The sequence below is a fragment of the Lepisosteus platostomus genome, chromosome 22 (genome assembly GCF_059453375.1).
Source record: "Lepisosteus platostomus isolate fLepPlt1 chromosome 22, fLepPlt1.hap1, whole genome shotgun sequence".
Taxonomy (NCBI): domain Eukaryota; kingdom Metazoa; phylum Chordata; class Actinopteri; order Semionotiformes; family Lepisosteidae; genus Lepisosteus; species Lepisosteus platostomus.
The window spans coordinates 11,128,003-11,150,091 of record NC_142632.1 but is presented as its reverse complement, the minus strand read 5'-3'; the positions used below and the strand labels follow the sequence as shown (position 1 = coordinate 11,150,091).

The 22,089-nt window shown below is 42.7% G+C and overlaps 1 protein-coding gene and 2 long non-coding RNA genes across 3 annotated transcripts; 2 read left to right on the top strand and 1 right to left on the bottom strand.

Moving 5' to 3' along the window:
* Positions 1-3,789: 3,789 nt before the first annotated feature.
* pipox (pipecolic acid oxidase) lies at positions 3,790-21,659 on the bottom strand. The gene is made up of 8 exons (XM_088615878.1): positions 21,473-21,659; positions 20,348-20,496; positions 17,869-18,082; positions 14,591-14,773; positions 12,794-12,946; positions 11,063-11,212; positions 9,696-9,771; positions 3,790-7,206 (listed from the first exon to the last, which is right to left on the bottom strand). Exons 1-8 carry the CDS (start codon positions 21,578-21,580, stop codon positions 7,076-7,078), a joined length of 1,164 nt encoding a protein of 387 aa, XP_088472004.1. The 5' UTR covers positions 21,581-21,659; the 3' UTR covers positions 3,790-7,075.
* Positions 9,027-11,101, top strand: LOC148643460 (uncharacterized). Its single transcript, XR_015929020.1, has 3 exons — positions 9,027-9,197; positions 9,586-9,643; positions 10,148-11,101. It is a non-coding gene; the product is annotated as an uncharacterized LOC148643460 (long non-coding RNA).
* Positions 15,117-17,464, top strand: LOC148643459 (uncharacterized). Its single transcript, XR_015929021.1, has 3 exons — positions 15,117-15,307; positions 16,710-16,759; positions 17,350-17,464. It is a non-coding gene; the product is annotated as an uncharacterized LOC148643459 (long non-coding RNA).
* Positions 21,660-22,089: the final 430 nt, after the last annotated feature.

Genomic DNA, 22,089 nt, shown 5'->3' with positions numbered 1-22,089 from the left:
CCCACATACTGTCCCTTTCTGCGCCTGCAAGACCTCCAGCCTTGACTTGAAATTAAACACAGCAGGGGCGAAAGGTTTGTGTGCTCATTACACGGTAACATCTATGGGGGCTTTCAAAACTGCTTTGCTTTTCTTGTGTGGAATACTATTGCAAGTCAGTCGCCCATGCGAGGCCACTGTTTTTCAAAGAAGCACGTACTGTATATGATTAAGCAATATGTGTTTAGAGGTTGTTAGATAATAATGAATCCTGTGCTATAAAGCTCTGAAAATTGCTTGCCTAACGTAATTTACAGGTCCTGTTGTATTTAAAAATGATTTGCCTGTGTGGGCTGTGTGCTTGTCTCTTTCTCATTATTTGGTGTTTACACACAGGCTTGAGCTTCAGATGACCCTGTTCCTGGGTAGGGTGCCTTCTGGTGTTCCTGTTATGTGTTCTTCATTGGGAACACATTAAAGCACGTCTCTCAGACCAGGCGTTATTCCCCACAGTTAACTCTGGCAGGCTGTTTTATGCAGCGAGTTGTTATTAAAATGTGTGATCTGTGGTCTTCCGCTGCTTCCCGCGAGGCTGAGGTGAGGAACTGCATAATTAATCCAGGAGCGAGCAGTGAAAAGCGAGCGTATGGCATGGTTGCTCTGAGGGGCTCGCAGTTTATTTCCTCTGCGCCGAAAGCCTCCGAGCCCAGACCTCTCTGGCATCATCAGGGCAGAGTAAACATGAAGGTGCAGTACAAGCCTGTCGGAATAACATGGTTTTCTCCTGATCAGTGTCCCTTCCCCAGTGCAATCTCCATCTCCCCGGTGAAGCCTCAAAGACACAAGGAAATGAAATCTTGATTCTCCTCGCCGCAGTGCAGACTCCCCTGCACCTGCTGAGGGGGAAGCAATCATGGATTTCATTAAGAGAGGACACTCGTAGACGTCTGGGCACCTCTGAATGCCTACAGTGACGTTGGGAACTTCAGATGTCCAGAGATTTAAAAGGCGAAATGCTGATAAAAGGCCAGAACTTCGAGGTAAGCAAGTCTGAACCATGACTTTTCTCCAACTCCCCCTCGCTTCAAGACCCGGCCTCCCTCCCCCTGTTTTTGAAGTGTCGAGTAACCTGATGATCAGAAGGGCTAGTCGGCGTCATCCTGGGCGGGGCGGGAAACGCAGGATTCGAGACCCGAACTGATTTCCCACCCTCTGGCACGAACGATCCCCCCGGCTGGAAGCCGGAGAGCGAGAGATGAGCGCTGTTCCTGCTGGAGGGCTCCGACTCAAGAGTACCATTCCCAGCAGAGCACCACTGAGCTCATTATACTTCCAAATGGCGGATGATTTCTGTTCTGTCAGGGTTTTTGTTTTTTTTGCCACATGACAGTTTCTTTTTCCTCCGTTCTGCTTGACTTGTGCTCCTGTTGGCTGCATCTGAAAGGTGAGGTGTCAGGTGAAGGTGGGCTGGCCTTGTGCTTTAGGCTGGAAGGTTGTGTACATGTAAGAGGAGAAGTCACTGGTGCCAGTGGACTGCAGATGCTGCTGGGGCTACACGCACTGTGCTGACCACCTGAAGTTTCTTTTGACGTGCAAATCCTGCACACCAACCATTCCTTCTTGTCTCTTTATTTGTGTTAAGAAAGCAGGATGTTGGGAGCATGCAATCAGCCAATGCCTGCTTTTCCAATGAGAGGGGAGGATCTCATGACTAAGGCTGCCAGCAATAATAATAAAAAGAAGATCTAGAAGAAGACATTCTACTGATAAAGTGCTTTTCCAAACTCAAGATAACACTGTACATAGTGATAGATAAAAAAGAGAAGTCCAAAAAAAGTAAAAGAAAAACAAACAAGAGCATACATCTTTATACAGATGGAATGTGCCGTGAGAAAGAGATGAGTTTTGATTTTGGATTCGAGGAGAGTCTCGGAATCTGTCTCTCGTATGGTCTGATGGAAGGGCATTCCGTAACAATGAAGCAGCGACACAAGAGGCCTGGTCTCTGAAAGTACGAGATTTAGTCCTGGGTAGAGTGAAAAGTGAGCTTTTCCCTTCTGTCTTAGGACGCCATGTCCCTCAGCCGTGTGTGTTAAACAAGCAGTGTCCTGCAAAGACTGATCAGTTAAAACTGCGAGGGTCAAGGAGTCGAGTGTCTTGCATAGGAGAATAAGCTGTAATAAAGGCAATCACCCTGCACAGGAATCACCTAGATGCATGTATGGATTGACCTCACGGATAAGGTCAGAGAGAACACTTTTATCAGCTAATGTACAGCCTGCTCTGGCAATGTGTGATTGAGGGCGGGAAGGTCAAAAGGACGGGTCAAGCGCATGCCGTGCTCAAACATTCTCTCAGTTGATGCCGCAAAGCTCTTCAAGAATAAAGAGGCGGATTTCTTTTCCCGTTTCCCCATGATGTATTGTGCCATTCTATTTTTCCTTCCCTCCTCTCCATGCATGAATGCTTCCTCAAATTGCATGACTGACTGCTAAGTGCAGTCTGCTATAAGTTTGGAGAAGCCAAAGCAATTAAAGAGGAGAATATTGACAGAGTAGGACTGGATGGGGCTGACAGCTTTAGAGAGACAATGACAGTGTGGAGCAGACTGTGCCTGCTGCAGTGTTTTTCTTTTAAAAAAAAAAGCATACCCACGTACCAATGCTTTTCACTTCAGAAGGAATCAGTCAAGAAGACAGTGCTATATGCATTCCAATCACACATTTCTGAATGAATTTAAGTCTCTAATTTGTACTACAGGTCATACATGGAAATAGCTATAAGTACTGTAAATTTGATCTGATTTTTTAAGAAATCAGACACATAAGAAGTCCTTGAAGCATCTGGAGTCGATCTATCTTTTCACATGACATTTTGCAATTAGGAAACTAGAAAGGAGCAATTTGAATTAGCTGTAATCTGCATTTCCTCCTTAGGAGGGCCCTTCTGGCCCTGATTTAGCGTGATGGTTGTCACAGCTGACACCTGAAGCTGGCGGCGGCACTCTTGGCCGGGACGGGACACCTTCCATTCTCTTCTCGGAGTCTCTCATCCTCTCTGTCGGTCTCTGTCTCCTTCTCTCACACTCCTGCTTTCCTCCTCCAGCTCTGTCCCTCTCCTCTCTCCAGGTATCGTGTTGAAGCCCAGGGTTTGACCAATAGAACTGTGAAATGCCAGGGTTTTTTTTGTCGGGGTATGTCTGTGATTGATCGCGGCTTAAAATTTTTTACGGTTTCCATTTTCATACAAACCATCCCACCCCGCCCCTAATTTCAAAAGGTGATTGGTATCAGTTGTTTCCGGTTTCTTTCTTTTGCAGGCGAAGGGAATTTAAAAGCCATGTTTTGCCTTTGCAGGAGCCTCTTACAGAGAATTGGTTTAGCATGGAGTAGGATGAAAGTGTTCTGGAAGCACAGTCAGCACTATTTTCTGTCCCAGTGATAAGAATGCATTTATCACAGCTGAAGGAAATCCTGAGGTGGCCACTGAGCCCACTTGGCAATTTAAAGGTATTTTATTTCTTTTTGAAATACATGACTAAGTTTAATTGCTGTTTTATGTGTTTTTTTGGAGAAGTGGTCTGTATAGTTTAGGTTTTGTGATATTACACACCCTGCTGTTCTTTGAAGTCAGCTTTTTTGGAGAACACTTATTCTGAAACTCTGGTGTTTCAGTCATTAACTTTGTAACCCCAGGGTGTAGACTTGAATTGTGTGTGCACGTCCATGCATTGGATTGACTCAAACCCAGACAGAAAGCTCATGGAGCTCTGGTCTGATTTACGAATCACCAAGACTCATGCAGTAAGTTAAGTGCCATTTGTTTTCATTGGTTCTGGCAATGGAGCCCCAGTGATTCAGGGATTGGCCCAGACTGGAGCTCTGCTTCAGCAATTTCAAGTACATTCTCATCATTCCTCCAGCTTGCCCTGGAGATGCTTTTTGGCAGCACTCAGGACACACTGACCAAGCCAATGGAAGCTGATTCATTGAGATGTTGATAAGAAAGTGGCTTGATGAGGCACTTGGATCAATATTTAACAAGCAGGCACAACGGCAAGTATCCTGCGTTCTTTATGTTATCATCATTCCCAGCATTTTTCTCAATACTTCAAACATTTCAAAGATAACAAAAGTATTACCTGATTTAATGGTAAAAGTGCAGACACACGTGTGGGACATCCTGTAGTGGCATTGACAATCATTCTTTTAAAAATGGTTAGGTTATACGTTTGATCATGCTATGAATTGTGTAGTACATTTATGTAGTACATTTGCCCACGAGAAGTCATTAAACCTCCAGTATAGGTTGAATTCCAAATGGTCTCAGTGAGGCATATTATCATTGACTGATTTACAATGTGCTTATAATCTAAGGTTGGAGTGTGTTGTGATATGACAGCCCTCCTGCTGAAAAGCTAATTGGAAAGCCAGATTTTAAAAGATGTTTTTTTTTGGGGGGGGAGACTGTTGACAACAGTTTTTAAATACTTATTTATGAATTTTCTCTTCAGATCCTAGATGGGCAATGTGATCTCCGTGGGTTTTAAACCTTATTAATGCATGTCACATTGGTGGGGAATATATTAGTTATTAATGAGATTGGAGCATAAAACAAAATCTACAAAGCAAAATGGAGCAAGAACAGTCCATCGACGCACAAGCGACAGTAAGCCCACTGTAGCGCCGTATCTATTAATAGTCCTGGACAGTAACTCTGCTACCACTTCCAGCAAACCCTTTGCTATGTAATAATGCATAGAGCCTCACTGATTACCATGCATATATTTTGTATTTCATTAACAAAGTGCCCAGTGAGACAGGTTTGGGGGGAAAAAAAGATGTTTCCATAGCTACATTGAATGCACCCTGCGCAGCAAGCAAGAAGCCCTCTCTTTTTTTTCTGTGCGTGTGCTAATTGTTTCTTCCTTTGCTTGGCAACGAAATAACAGAACCACCGACACAGCTATGGCAAACTCATTCCAGAGGCATGCGTCGTATCCTGAAATAAATAAATTAATACTCCAAAATTAATTAGGTCTCATGTTCACAAGACGATTATTGTGTTTCCTTAAAACTTAGCACGGATCTCACCTATGCTCAGATCTGCCGCTGTTCACACGTTGTGCCTTAATGCTTAGATAATACTGAGAAAGCGAAACATAAATCGTTTAACAGAGATAAGGCTCATTACATCTGCTTGCATTACTTCTGCATTAAATTCATATAAAGAACATCGGGGATTGTAGATCTGATGGTTATTCAAAGTATAATGGTGAAGGTAGGCTGTTAAGGTTCTGCTTTAATATGAACATTCAGTTTTCTGGATTTTAATATTAAGGCAAAACAAAGCTGGAAATTAAAAACCCATCAATAAGTCAATCAGAAAACCAGTTCCTTTATTTCTAAAGTGACTGAATGGGCAGGTTTCTCATGCTGATGTCTCTCCTGGACTAAACCCGTGGTCTAACTGTCTAGTTTCATGGGAATAAGGAGCTCTCTGAGTTCCTGGGCTCTTGAAATGAGTTGGAGCCTTTGGGCCTGTTTTGTAATGCCACAGTCAGCATCAGCAGTTTCTCATCAGTTTCTAGGCTTACTGTGGCTTTGCAGTATTTAACTCTCAAGTGTTTCCCATTTGTCCTCAGGATACCAAATAAATATAAAGATATCCATGTTTCATCCCACTTCTTATATAATACTACTACTAGTGATGATGCTAACACACATGCTGTAGAGTATATCCCAAGGCATGCTGCGAGAAGAACTGTACACAACTTGTGTATCTCCATACTGTACCATGGGAACCATGGAAATGAAAGACAAATCCGATTAAAGCACCAGGTGAAAACCTGGACAGCAGATCTGCAGGCCAGTGCCTTTCATTGGGACTTCGGCTTTTTCAGAAGATGAATTTTGCTTTGCATGTTTAATGGCCTTTTAATTCTGCCATTTTCTTGTTCTATCAATACAAATTCACTTACAGCTGGAAAATGAATAGCCCCAGCGAGCTCCTGGAGGAAGGCTGTATAATTTTCCCATTTGAGCTGATGTCTGCGGTCGTTCTTCGTCCTAACAGCCTGGATGATTAGTGATTAAAATGTTTACAATGGGAAAAGGTACCAACAAACAACTGTGCTTGCAGTCGGCTTTCAAAGATGAATGGCTCCAGAGCTGATGACTTTTTAACAACCTGCTTACTCGGTGAAAGAGCTTCTCAACAGAGAGAGGTAAGACGAATGTGTGTGTGTGTGACTGTGGGGAACACACGAAATAACAAACTAGAGCGTGATTTCTACTTTTTTATTGGGAATGAGATGCATTGATAATTAGACTGATAGTATAAGGGCTTTGTGGTTCTTCATGCATGTCAGACCACGTGTGGGAGTCCAGCAGAGGCGCTAGCCCTCGAGTTATGATAACGCCTGCTCATTTCAAAAGGGACTTCGCATGAATTGAACGGAAATTCAGAACGACTCCTTATCGTGGGGTTTTCGTTACTTCTGTTTGCAACGTGCACGTGCCTTTCCTCACGGTGGTCTGCTGCAGCCTGCAGTGGCCTTGGGGAACTATTCTGTCCTCATAGACATGCCAGTGTGCCTTCCAGTTTCTTCTTCCCACAGTTATCCTGTGAAATGAGTATGGCTCAGCCCGTTTGCTGAGTGTAGGGCAGAACAGCTCCTTGTGACCTTCCACAGGGTTATACGGTATTCGGACTTTTCTGTACTATGGATGGGGACAGTTGGAAAGGAATACCAAGACAATTCTACACCATTGTATTTTTTTCTGCTTTGCCTTTGCTGAACATCTACAGTCCCTTGCTTTCACAGTGTATTTCTGCACTTAATTGTGTTTTCGCTATCACTTCAGGTTTCACCATGCTTTTCACTGGTGATACTGTATGTCATACTAGTACCAGGATTGTAACTGCTCAATCAGGGTTCCATCCAGGCATCTCCTGGTTAGAGGCCCAGCTGGTTTCTGGAATCGGGTTTTTTTTCTGCATTTTTTAAAAGCTTAAATTCATTATAAATCCATAGTTTCCCAGTCCATTGTTTCATCAGACCTCTTCCTGCAGAGGTGGAGCTGAGGTTTGTAACTTATAAGGACGATTTGACTTGGGGGTGGAAGCGCTGGATCTGGAAAGGTGAAAGGTCATAGGAGGGCGTCTTATTCAGGCTGAGTTCACAGAGGGTTTTTCCAACGACTGGACCGAACTTGAATCCGTGACCTGGGAGAAAGCAAAACCAGCTGTTTCAGAGCAGCGGAAACACCACAGGAAGAGGTTGTTTTTTTTCTCCAGCAGATGGAGAGAGCAGCTCTGGATCAGAAATGCAAAATCTCTCTTTTTTTACCACAAAAGCCCCTTTGTCCATCTCAAGGTAGAGTGATCATTTCAAACATTTTTTCCTTTTGTTCCACTGCTGTTTCCACATACTGTCAAGTGTGATTCTGTTTCAATAGCTAAAGCAAAAGCTGCCATAAAAAAAGAATTTTCTGTAATACACAGCTTCAGATGTAAAAAGTAATAAGTTTGTGGGATGCATGGCTTTTTCATATTCTCCAAAATTCTTTCGACATGTGTCCCAGCCTGACAGTAAGCCATTGAATAATGCAAATCAACCCCCAAAAAAGTCCAGACTCATGAGCCTGCTATTTGTTCCTTGCGAGTTTATACGCTGGACAGCTGGAAAGGGGCTTATTTAAGGTGATGCGGTTCACATCTCCCACCCTTTACACTGTAAATTCTCACTGGTATAGCCTACAGCATGTGGTCTGGCATTATCATGTAGCCTATTTTTCAAAAGTAGCCTGGGTTTCTGTGTTCATGTGTAAGCTAACTGCGTGCTGATATTGATCACGTTAGCGAGCCGACTATCTCTGAATCGATGTGTGGCGTTACGACAGCACTCTTGTCAGTATGCCACTTGACCTACAATAGTCACACCAGCCAGTGTCATTTACAGTACAGTAAGTCAGTGAACAAAATAGCTAGACTTCTTATGGCTGTAAATATAAAATGTGTTTTAGAAGAAATCATATTCCCCTGTCACGTTTCCTTTGTATGAAATATTTACCATTACAGCCCTGGGTATCTCAGTTTAAACATCAACATACTGTACCTCAGAGCAAGGAGTTCCTGTTTTCTCACAAACTGTACAAGTACAAACACTGCGGCTAAAAGATCACACTGCTTTCTTCAAAAGTTTTGGCCTTTCCACCCTTAACGTGCAGTGTCTATCCCCGACAGTCCAGGAAAACTTTTGATGGTTGTTTTCTGTGTCTCTGCAAAATCTTTTCTGCTAAATGTGGCTCTATTGTTAATTTTTCATAGGGAGTGTGGGTCAAACAGGAACCTAATAGGAGCTGGTCCTGTGAATGACTGTCATATTCAGACAGTGAAAGTCAGAGAGGTCCCCAATTATCTACACATTCAAATAGCTGTGTGCAGGCACTTTCCTGTTTGCAAGTGGCAGGGAATCGATCTCATTTCATTTTTGTGTTACGTTAATGTACAGCACATAACCTGAAGGTTACTCGTGGGGCACACCACATTATGGAGCTTCTTGGATGGGTTCAGAAAGAAGTCAAGTCCTGAATATTGCCCAGGCTTGTTAAAGTTAAGAAAAAAGAACACGAATACATTAACTGAGAGAGCCAAGAGCCCTTAAATACGGGCCTGCCCACTGGTGGCTGTGTAACTATGGCAACAGCTAGAACTCGTTTCGAAAACTGAGACAATTGTGCCCAGCTTTGATTACAATACATGCCAGAAACAAGGGCAAATTGTGGCTTTTTGGTTGTGTGGATTACCCTTTTAAAATCGAGCAACAATGTGAGTTTTTCTCTAGAGGAAAAATGGGGCTTGCTTTTTCAGGAAGTGAGCAAAACATGAATCATCTAAACTGTAGTCTTTGCCCTGATACTGTTAAACCCTACCACCGCTGTAAACAATGATGATAAAGAAAGTTAATGGTGAAAAATCAACACAGTGTTATAACACCATGTTACTGAATAACTGCAATAAATCCTTAGTCTTTGAAATATTAGCGCAGGGGTCAGATGGATGTACAGTATGTGCCACAGAGACACAAACTTTGCTTACATGTTTCCGAAAACACTGTTTTAGCATGAATTCTTACATTTCAGGCTGGGCTATTCTGTGATCGAGGAATTGTGTACCTTTAAGAATACTAGATGGAACTCCATCCAAATCATAAGGTAAGTATCTCTATAAATTTGTTGTGTTTTCATGCTTTAAATAGTAATCCGTGATACTACGTGCCACAAATGAGTCCAATTAGAGAAATAATCAGTTCAACTGAGTACCAGAACAGATGGAACAAAATCCTTTGGCTGTGGAGGAAAGGAGTTGTGCACCATTGGTGTGGATCATCTCAGGCTCAATTAAAGACATTAGGTAGGATAAGTGGGACCAAGAGAGTTATTCTCCTATATTCATTGTTGGCTTTGTTTCATCTCCCAGTTACAAATATGTAAAGAGGTTCTTGTTTTTCTCTAATGCCTGACTGAAAAAATCTTGCTTTTATTTTCTAGATATGCACTCAATTCCAGTTTGTTGGCATTTAACTTTTTTTTTTTCCCCCAGCAATCGCACCATCAAATCAGGCTGTGATGAGCAGCGATGATGTGCTGTTGTGCTGTGGGTGAGTCAGGGATGGGGAGGGGGGGCGTTATTATTATTATCCTGGCACTGACCTGAGAAGCCCGCGCCAATGACGATGTTGCAATGTGAGGGATGGCGATCCAGGACAAAATGAGAGTCGGGAGTGACCTGCATGAAACAAGAAGCAGAGAGAAGAGAAAAAATAAAATTAAAAAGAATGTGTGCTGCTGCAGACAGTCTTTCACATTTCTGCTCCACTTCAGACATTCAGATACATTTTTTTTTTCACTCCTTTTGTCAATATTATGTCTCTGTGTTGTAAAGCTCTGTCCAGATCCGTTAGCTTTGAAATAAAATGGCTGAAATGTCAATTAAATTGCTTACAAATGGGCCCCACCCAAAGATGGACGAACAGCGAGTGATAAACAGCAAAACTCTGTTGTTGACTATCTACAGTATGATTTATCCTTGCAGAGTTATGTAGTGTGCCATACCTCCTTGTAAGTATGATTTCTTTGCACTTTTAAATTTTTGTTTCTCACAGTCTCACAGCACTTGGAATCATGAGCTGCCAGCGTGCAGAAGTCTTCTGGAAGCAGAGCAGAGTGACCTTGGCTCCTGCGCATGTGAACACTCCCTCCTCCCACAGACCCTGCTCACTGCAGCAGCCCCTGCCGAGCTGTAACCCACAGTGACAACTTAACAACCCACCGAAATCAGCCTGCCACGATCGCTTCTTTGCTGCGCCTCTGTTCATTGCTTTTGAAGGCTGGTCGCCATTTCTGCGCTACGGTGCAACTTTTCTTGTTCCAGAGTCGGTTTTTGTTCCGGAGTCGGTTTTGGCTAGGGGAGGCAGAAGCCGATATGAAAATGAGGGCGCTAAATGATCTGCCCCCGCCTGTCGGAAGTGAGAGGAGTCTGTGAGGGAACGTCTCGGGTATCTGCATGTGTTAGTTGGCAGTGAAGCTACGCTTGGAAGAAGGCTGCTGGATTCAGAGTGTAAGAACTCATAGCGTTTAGCAAATGGGGTGCGCTGAGCCCTCCTTTCCCGGCATATAAAAAAACGATGAAAATTATTCTACTTAAGCAGGAAGCAAACATCCTCAGAATCATATGTTCTGTCTTTCTATCTCCGCATTTCTCACCACTCCAAAACCAGCAAGGCTGAGATGCACAGATCGCACAGTGAAAGCCAGGGTTTGCTTTGACAAAGGCCAACCTGGTCAGGGTTCGAACCGGAGACTCTGGAGTTATCAGAGCCAACCTCAAACTGCCAGAGCCCTCCCAGGCCTGTACTCCACTGGCCACTGTTGTACAGCAAGGCCTCCTGAAAGATTTGCTCAGGCCCATGGTTCGAAACAAACAAACGTGGCAGGACCAGTGAGAGACTAGACCATCTGTATTTGGAATACAGATGTATTACTCTAATTTCCGGAACTGCTCTCCAAGCCCTGCTCACCGTATACAAACAGCTCTCCACGATGGCAGGCGTTGACACCAGGCCTGGGAAACAGCGGGACACGTATCGGGACAGGATGTCAATGTCCTCCCGGGATGTCTGTATGTCCCTCTGGTCGGCGTCGGTCTTGCTGCCGCTGTGATAGCAAATCTGAAACGATGCCAGCAAGATCAGGAATACACCAGGTTTTGGTGTGATCTGACAGCCTCCAATTCTGGAGCCCCAATACAGTACATAAAGATTTCTAGAAGTGTCTTCCATCACTGGCTAACATTCACATTAATCTTTCATTAAAGAACCATTAAAGAAAGTTTTTGCACACATCAGTGAACTCTAAAATACTTTTCATGTAATATTTGTTCCTTAATTGGGACTATTTAGCTAAATATTCACATTCAGTCTGAGTTGAATCAGGCTGAAGATCCCTGCTGTCCTCACATAACTTGTGCTGCAGCACTGTGTGGGTTTAGCGAAGGACATATATACAGGATGACTGGCCTGGTACAATTATGTTGTCTGCTGCTCCTGTACACAAAAGCAGTGCACAAATTACTTCTAAATTGTTGCTGGGCATAGCACGTTTAAACTGAGCGTCAGAGCAGCGGAAAAACAAACAGGACCGTCAAAGCATATTAGACCAAATGGATCTCTATCACAGACCTCAGAACAGTTTTATGCTATGAGTTTCCTAAGTGACAGCGCTAGAATTTCATTTCATCTCTGAATTAAATGAAATATCTTGTAAAAGTCACTGATGCATGTCTCTCTCCTCAATATTCTGAAGCTATCAGTTTACAGAATAAATAAAGTGCCTGGTCTTAAAGAGCTCTCTAAACAGCGAAACCATGCTGTGTGCCATTTCAGAACCATTGTATGTTAAATTTGAAAATTCTGATGATTATTAAGGACATTGCAATTCAGAAGGGAAGAAAATTGCTTGCGGTCGGTGTTATGAGGAAGAGTATTTCCATTTAATAGACCGTGTGTAATTTCTAAAAAGTGCATCTAATGACTTTTAAAGAGGATCTTCATCTAGAAAATCCCGCCTCATCCCTGCAAGGTATGCACTGGTTTTTTTAGAAAGACAAACAGAAGACGTTTCTCACCCAGATTTGATATCTGCGCTCTGTATTTAAGTTAATTTCCTTGAAATCGTAAGACCTTTATATACATACTTGATGTACAATGCTGAAACTATTTCACAATTGACAACATCCAAGGAAAGTGATTTACTGTAAAATCAGAACCTCTCCATCTCCAGTTCACATCTGCGGTTGCTATTGGTGTTCTTTTAGAAATATCCTGCAGATGCTGTCCCGGCATATTCTCAGCAGTGGGACTCCTACTGGGATATCAGTGTACTGGGCAACTCAGTGCTGCATGTCAGGGAGACTCAGAGAGGTGTCTTCGTTGTTTAAAACGTTCAACAAACTTAGTAGACAGAGAGCCATGTAGGATAAAACAGGAGAACGTACAGTACTGTACAGTAACCAGAAAAGACGAGATAAGACAGAATGTTAGTGTAAGACTTAAAAGGGAGAGTTGATGGTTAAGTGCAGTAGAGTTGACTTCATATGTAAGTGATAGGGATAAATAGTCATACCAACAAAGATATTTTTAAAAGGGGGGAATATGGTGTACATTGGTGATGCAGGATACATGCTTTCTGCTATTAGTGTACAGGTGTATGTGCCTCTTTGTCTGCCAAGAGAGGTGTCTTTGGTCACTCACCTTCATCAGACCTGGATACTCATTGGATGGAAGACCGTAAATATCATGTTTGGCTCCATGCGACTTCACCCCAATGAAGCACGGAAACTGGCTGCTGATCCCATTGGTGCCCGGCACCTTTTCTCTCCAGTAGCACACGTTGATTCTCATCACCTGTCCGATTTAAGACTCAAGTCGGGCGCTCGGATTGAAAGGCAAACAGATAAATAAAACATTTCCAGCCTGATTAAGCAGCGCTGTTTACCTTGCATCACTTTAATTACCTCCAATCCCACTGCAATTCTGTGTGTAGCGATGTAGCTGCATGACAATCAGGATTTAATGAAATGTGCTCAATAATTATAAAAATCAAATTTTCTGATAGCTATAGCTCTGCACTCTGTAGCTGCGCGTTTAATGAACTGATGGGTTCCTAGTAATGTAGGCGACCCGAGGAGATAGAAAAGTGACTGGCTTCCATAGAATTTCTCACATTAGCTTTCTTGTTCCCTTTCCTTCCTCAGATACCTGCTGTCTTCGGAAAAGGCCGGCCACGAAACATCGGAAAATGTTTCCGTTTAGGAGTGTTTGAAGATTCAGGATTTTTGCTCTAAAGCTACAAGGCTTGCATGCTCCCAACTACGTGAAATCACATTTAAATCCCCATTCCTCCTAAGGAGCTGATAATGAAGAGCTTTACTGTTTGTTTTTTCACCATGCTGTGCAGAAGGGAGGGTGCTGTTTATTCTAAGTGTAAAAAGCATTGTGTTTCCTCCAGAGCCTCACGCATTCCTTCAAGGTCTGCTGACTCTATCAGCTACTTGGCTAGTCATAATTCATCGCCTATGGCCAGGGGACTGAGCTATTTTTAGAATTTCTATTTCTTTCTTTTTTCATTTTATGTATTTCACATCGAGACTCTTCAGATGTGATACTCATTCTGCAAAGGGAGTGCTTGCGTTCGCGATTAAGTCGAGCAGGAACCAGAACACAATTTTAAAACAGTCCAGATGGAGGCAAGCAGCACAGGCACAACGAAAATAGATTGTTTTAATTAAGTTCCATTGATTTATCACTGGGTGCTGATAAGACATTCCCAGATATTCGAGACAGACTGATGAACTCCAGTTCTTTTAAGGGCAAAGTGTATATACTGTATGCAATGAAAGTCTCCTCACAGACACTTCTAAAGAAGCCCAAAGTCACGCCAACTCAGATCTACAGGGAACTTTCCAGTTGAACTCAAGGGTCCTTTAAGTCATTACTCTCTACAGTGAAGTACACTGTCCTTCTTTATGGATCTACCAAAGTATGAAGGTCAGGCTATTAAAGTGTCATTCTGCCATGCTAAATTTAAAGTAAGAAATGTATTTAGTCATTGCTACTGAAAGAGGTGCCACTGGTTACTGACTCAAAAGCTTTGGATACTTATTTGCATTAGGATATTTAGTGTTGCATCATTTATAATAATCCAGATATAATTATAATTATTATAATTGCTTACACTTATATTCTGGACACTTCACTCAAAGCGCTTTACAGGTAATGGGGACTCCCCTCCATCACCACCAGTGTGCAGCCCCACCTGGGTGTGACGGAACCCATAGTGCACCAGTACACTCACCAAATACCAGATACCAGTGGGGAGGAGATATATCTTATGTTTTTGCGTTATATGTTTAATCTTCATCTACTTGAATTTTAGGCCTAAAATATACAGGAATTCGGACTAGCTCACTGACGTTTTCTTGGAACTGTAAGAACAGATCCAGGTATGGAGGTGTGCAGCTGTTTTTGGTCTTCAAGCAGGTACTGTACCTGTAGGGGGAGCTGCAGCCCAGTGAGGCTCAGCATGGTGTTGGTCCACGGGCCCGCAGTGATCACCAAGCTCTTCGCACTGTATGTCCCGCGGCCTGTTGTCACGGTGACCAGAGACCCAGGCTGGATGTCGAGAACTTTCTCCCCATCCCGAATCACTCCTCCTAGATGCTGGAACACCGCCTTGGGGAGTGAGGCGCGTACCAGATCAAGGCAGTTAGCAGAAGAGAAAGGAGAAGGATGAGCAACGCATTTGTCTACGCCTGTCCTTGCCTGCTCCACTCACTGCAAGGGTCCAGATAGGCCAGGGTTCAGCTAACAGGCATAATGGTCTGCCTGTGCACAACACAGACACAAGCCTAACAGAATCACAGTGTACAAAAGCAACACATCGCAGGGGAATTCTATTACTGCTGCTGTGAGGAGAGTGCTCTGCGTGGATGTAATAATGATGTTTAAAGAGCCACATGTCCATGGGTGCAGTAATACATCACAATATCCAAGACCTTCCGTCTGTTTTGTTTTTGTTTCTTTTTTCTCTTTTTTGGACTATATAATGTTCGTTTTGGAAGAAAGAACTATTACTTCATGAGTGGGATCTGTGTGTTGTCACTGTGCTTCAATCAACAGGACAGCTGAGCCTTGACTCACAAAGAGGACTCCTCGCGAAGAGTTAAAGGCATGTTCATTGCCATGGCCAGAGAGCACTTGTCTCTAGTAAGTGATTTTGGTTAATGCATGTAGTGCAGATCTGGAGACTGAAGAGAGGAGAAAGGGATAATCTGTTGCATCTAAACACTGGAGGCAGAATAGCTGTTGCCTACTTGAGATTAGTTTCTTTCACTGTCTTAATTAGTTTTCAGTTACTTTGTAATGGTTAGCCTTTTTTATTTAAATTTATTTTATAAGCTTACAGAGAAATCTTGTGCCACGAAAGTGTTTTTACTGCCTAATGAAGGGTTTACCTATCTTGGTCCTGGTGACTGCTGCCCCGTTTATTAATTATTTATTCATGCAATTCTCTGTGTTCAGTTCAGATTTTGCAATTGAATTCAATTCAGTCTTTTTATCCTTCCAAAAACTTTTGGGAAAGGTTTTTGATGAGGATTACTTCTGTGCAATTTCCGGTACTGGTGAGTTTAAACTTACAGGCTGGATTCTCGCTTAGCCTTTGAAAGAAGCACTTCAGAGTCAGTTCTTTCACATTAAATTACATTTCAAAGCCGGATTCCTTTTTTGATTTGGTATTGAGACACTGCTATGTCAAATGAAATCTTCATCACTAGATTTTGTATTAAAAACTTTAAAGTCTTGTATTAACCATCATAACTAGAGAGGTTATTGGATACATTTACAGTATATTCTTCACCAGAAAAATCCTTTTTTCCTGGAATACATTTACACTTGACTCATCTCTCATGGTGTATAGACTCTGTCTTCTCTGCTAGAGTGTGCCTCATTTTCCCTTTTTTCAAGTTGTTGAATTATTGAGAACAGATCTTAATTTTGTGGTGTAAAAAATGTTCACTTTTCATGTTATCTTAGGGTCCTCTGCAATGTGGAGAAGGGGATTTCTAGGGTAAACACAAAAAACAGTAGAGTTGGGGAACACGATTGTTCTGTATGCTTCTTAAATGAAAAGAGATGTCAGCCTTGTGTTACAAACTGCATTTTAGGATTAATTGCATCTCTTTAAGAAAGCTGTATCTTTATTTTATACTGTGTCCATCAGTACTTAATTTTTAATTGCAGACACATTGTTTTAGAGTAAGGAGGGCTACATTATTATTTGTTTTGCAAAGCACCTCCCAGGTACAGTACATCACATCAATGATAATGACCCTATCATGCTTTCTCCTAACAGGAATCTGACATCTCTCTCAATCTGTTGCTACGTTGATGTTTAAAATGGATCAGAATGTATTAAGACTAGATGAAAATAAATCAATGGGCTGTAGAAATAGTGCCAAATGAGGGGCATTTGTTTCCATAGTGCTCAAGTAGCTTAATCCATATTTTGTGAATGAGCATTGATTTCTTTTTTAACATAATACTAATAGAAATACTACTGTCGAGGGATGATCGCTGTGCATTACAGTTGCATTGTCTGTGCCCGCAGAAACCTGCACCTGCTGTAAACCTGAGAACATGCTCCTCTTCAGCAGATCTGTAAGTGAAACATGGAATAAACTAGCTGGGGGGAGGGGGAATGGCTTGATTTCTGAAGAAAGGGGCAATGTTCTGGTTTGCTAAGCAATCCTGAATGCAGTAATAAATGTGTGCAAAGCCAGCTCTGTGGAACAATTAACAGTTGCACTCAAATGTAACCAGTCCTGTGCTGTTTTGTGTCTGTGTGTGGGTTTGTGAATTCCAGGACTGACTTTGACCTGTCTCATTGCTCAGTGTGGGATAGCTGCAGAGTGGGAGATGATGGGCACATCACTCTTGGCGCACTGGTGTGGGAGGGAGAGTTGACACTTCATCAGTAATTTTGTTATAGGCTGCAATAGAGTGTTGGTCATAACTTGTCAGTAACCTGCTATCTTTCCTACATGTTTCAAAACAGTGTCCGAGAGAGGGAGCACATTAAATCGGACTACAAAAAAAGATTTTACATCAAGACATTTTTCTTTTTCTGCTTCATGTGGGAGTTGATCTAATCTCCATACTGTGTAGTTTTCAGTCTGTAGTCTACAGGGCTTTGCAGTAATAGGGATGTCCCCTTGGATTCCATCAAATACTTTTCTTGTGTTTTCCAGGAATTAACCTGGAATAAACAGCACTCAAATCACAGGAACAGAGGGGGGATTACCGGAACTCTAATGGGAAAACACAGCTTTCATCTGCAAAACTCGATGCTGTGATCATAAAATGTACAGAAGCCTCGTATTTTTATCTCATATCATGTATACATGTTTTTTTTCAGTCGTCTCTATTCTGACTGCAAACCAATGCACATTTTATTTTGGGAATTATGCATAATTGTTCATGTACATGTTTCCTTTGCCTTTTGCTCTAATCTACTGCCATGGTTTACCACTGTAAATGTAAATGATGATTTTTGATGGAAAAAAATATTTACAGTAATATTTAGAGAAATATTTATAGGAATTCACAGTGAGTGTTAAGAAAAACAAAACCTTGATGAGTGTGAGTGGCATCACCTTGCAGTTTTTTACCATGGTAAAAGATTCTTAGAGCTAACTCTTGACAATTGCTAAGTGCACCACATTCTTGCCTTTAGGAACAGCTGAGAACAATGCTAGTGTGCGCAGTACCTGCACAGCCCTGAGCGCCCGGTCAGCAAACAGCACACCAGCGGTCTTGTCAATGAGAGCCCCGTCACCACTGATTCTCTTCACACTGGGGAAGCGCTGGGCAAACTGGACCGGGTCCAGGATCTCAGTGGGCACCCCATTCTGCAGCAGTGTCTTTTTATACATCTGAAAATCAGGCCCCTCCTCCTGGCCCATGACCAGAAGCCCCGTGCGCCTGTAGGAGAGACCAGAGATGGTGGGATTTGAACTCTTTCAAATAACTCTTAACCACGTTTCCCAAGGAAGCAAGGGCTGTGAGCAAAGCCTTTGAAAATGAAATGCAAATGACTCTTGGAGCAGCTAAACTGATTTGACCTCAGATCAATAAAGTCCGGATCTCTGCACTAACACCGAGAGGATTCATGCAGGTTGAACGTAGATGGAAATCTAATCTATTGCCAGAATAAATGATCCGGTGTTGGAGGCAGGGATAAAATAACATGGCTGACAAATCGCCAGGATGTTCTGCACACGTGTGTCAACAGCATGAGAAATCTGAACAGAACAGTTGCAATGTAATCAGCTCCTGGTGTGACTCTGTCTTGGGTGGCACAAGGTGGCCTTTAAGTGCATCTGAGATCTTTGTGCAATTGTGACTTTAGTGGATAAACCTCTGAGGGTTTTCAGGGGCCTCCCGATAGACTCAACCAGTAAAGGTGCTCACCTGACTGCAGGATGACCTCTATTATCACAGATTCAAGCCTGGGTCATGTCACAACCTGACTATGGTTTCCTCTATACTGTATGTGTCCATGGGGGTATTTTGGGATTAGTCAGCCAGGTTCTATTTGCAGGTGGGCAGTGAGGGACGTGCCTCTCCTCCAGTCAGAATCGAATCACTCGGATCACTGAAGGTGGACTGCCAGAAGCTGGACAGGTCAGAAGTCCACTTCTTCATTCTCCCCGTGTGCAGTTGTGAGGTTTATAGTTACAAGCTGATGTGAAAAATATGCACAGCTGGACATAACAAAAATAAATAGAGATACTAAACAATAAAGGAGCAAAAATTAGAACCATTTCTGGGTCTAAATCAAGTAAACAAATCAAGTTACTTTTAATCCAGGGAGGGTTAGGACGGTCTTTGACCGAGGGTGAATATCACTCTTCTCGTGTTGTGTGTAGGCACAACCTCAAGAGGAACTTTCACATCGCAGAATGCAATTGAAATAAGAGCAAAGGTATGCACAGCTAAATTTTCTGCCGGTTTGCAATCAACACTCCATTGGTCTATTTAAAGCGTTTGGAGATGAGTTATAATTCAGCAGCCCATAATGGCTGATGGATTCATAGCCCTGTCTACAGCATGATCTCAGCATCACTCCGGATACGCCAGCCAGCTTGATGAATTGGCAATTTCAGCTGACATGACTCCACAGTCCATCAGGGAATTTTATGATGGCTTGTTCTCCCAGGGAAGAGTGGGGTGGGGGGGGGGGATCAAATATGATCCATGCTCTGATGTCATACCCCTCTGAATGATTAGTATGTCTCTAGAGCTAAAGAATGGCCCTGAGTGAGGTTATAGCTATGGAGATTTGGGATATCTCTGTCTGTCCAGTGGTCCCTACCCGATTGTGAAATATGGCTCCAACACACAGAATCATTCACAAAGATATACTGACTTTTCACCACAGTTTTCATACTTCAAGCTTTCACAGCTACAGGGCCACAGACTGCCTTAAACTCCGGGCCATAATTCACTGACACAGGATGAGAGAACTAGATTTCATGATGTTAATACTGTACAGAAAGATTTTACACTTATGTAAAGAAATCATTCCTTTAACAGAAGGCTTATCAATCCCTCTGATGCCTGATCCCTCTGATGCCTGATTGCCATTTGTCCTGCTGTGAAGGGAGAGATGGAAAAATGAATGCAAGGACACGGGGGTCGTTTCCTGTGAGTCCAGTGCATTTCAAGCTTTGGGTAATGCAGCCAAGGTCTACATGGATACAGGATCCTATCCCTGAATAAACTGTGGTATTATGCTGATAAGAAGCCTATTGTACAGTGGATCCTACACTTTCCGTTGATCAATGAAGAGGTTAAACTACAGAAATAAGTCAAGGTTTATTCAACGCTGAAAAGAGAAGAAAAGAAACACAACGTTTCGGCTGTGGAGCCCTCTTCAGGTGTCAAAATGAATGTAAAGACACAGGGCTCACACCCGAAGAAGGCTCCACAGTCGAAACATCGTGTTTCTTTTCTTCTCTTTTCAGCATGTAATTAACCTTTAGTTGTTCCTTTGCAGCCTATGCATGCTGACGCGGCCCCCTACTTGAATTACTTTAAACTACAGAAATGCCTGTTTGATGAGGTAGCGTGACCGATCATTGCTGTAGCGTAGCTATTCACCAAATAATTGGCCTGGCTAACTAAAATGAGAAGCCACTCTGCAGGGTCTGGGTCCTTTGGGTTAAAGGCAGATTGATGGGGCACCTGTACAATTGCACATTGGCTTCTTTTTCCAGCTGTTCCCACAGCTGGTAGCTCTCCTCCATCATGCGTGTGTAGAACTCTTGCTCGTAGGCCTTCCGAATGATGCGTGTCTGTCCGTGTGAACTTCCCCGAGAGTGGGGGAGAACAAACTGCGAGGGGAGAGATTCAAATTAAACCGGGGACAGGTCTCAAAAACACAAAACCAGCCCTGAGCTGAGAATCCAGGCCACCAAACAGCACTGCCGCCAAAGAGTCCTGGTTTTTCTTCGTGTCTTTTGCCCCTGTGCTCCTGTGACAGCCGAGCTCCGTCTTTCTTTCATATTTCAGAGGTGATATAATATTGGAAAGAATCGAGGTGAACATCATTCAGGTTTCTAATGCACAAACATGGGTGAAGTGCCACAACCTGTGAGAGCTAGTTTATGGTTCAAGTCTTTTCCTTAGAGAAATATCTGAGTTATTAAGACCGGTGGATAATGCATGTGGGTAGGGTCATTTTAAAATTCCACAATTCAAAATCACATCCACTTTTCAAGCACAACAGCAGCTACATTTTATTTGCAAATGGTTAGGGGTGCTTGGTAAATCATATATCTTTTCATTTGCCCTTATGTGTCCTCATTTAAAAAAAAATCACATTTTTTTTATGAGAAACATCTCTAGCTTCTTATTGGTGGGCCAAAACACTCACATCATCTTTTAACATTTATACTGTTATATGAAAGACATGCCATTTTTGTGACATTCACTAGAAGTTTTAAAATGCTGCCAAAGAGCCCAGCACAGTGATGATAAAAAATATTTTTAAATAAAATCACAGTTCATTTAGTCCTGCAGAGCAGACTGCTACAGCATACATCTGTTACCTAGTATATGGATATTAATATACCTATCATTGCAATTAAGTGCTCAAACAGAAGGACAGTTTTTTTTTAAGTTACAGGTAGTTTTTCCCTCTGAGTCTGTGTGGAAACATGAGCAGAATGGTGGCATTTCTGCACAGATCATGCAAACTTCTGTACAGATCATACTGTACATGAGTACGGATCGCGCTGTAATCAAACAGATAAGCATGGCCCAGCTGGGTGAGACACACTGACAAGGAGCTGCTCCCTCAGTACTGACCTGTTCAAGGAGGAGCACTTGCTTGTTACTTTTCGCAAGGTGATAAGCCGCGAAGGAACCCTGAATTCCTGCTCCAACCACAATGCAGTCGAAGTGGGAGAGCGGCATGGTCAGAAATCTGTTCTCGCTCACGTTTTCTCCAAGTTTAAAGCCTCTCCACAGTCTTCTGGCTCCACCTCCTAACAACTGTGTCCAAAGGTCAAAGTCGCAGTTATGCAACAAGCGTGACGTCGTGGTGCTACGCTGTGCCCTACTTCTGCAGCTGCCCGAGGCAAGGCATGGGGCTATCTCACACACCTGCTCTTCAAAACTACTGTGGTAGCACTTTCAAATAAGCGCCTGTATTTTTCATGTATTTACATATGGAATCATCCGTAATTTCCTGTTAATCTGACATGCACTTGATCAAACTTTATTAAAGTCAGTGCCATCGTAGTCTGGAGAGCATCAGCTTTAATACACATTTTTTTAATATCACTGATTTCTATCCCTGTGGATATCTTAAATCTTATCTGAGAGACGCTTACTAGGACAGAGAGTCAAAGTGTCTTCCTGACAGATGTTGGAAGGCTTGGTTCTAAAATGAAAAACAAAAAGCAGATGTCAGAATATTTATG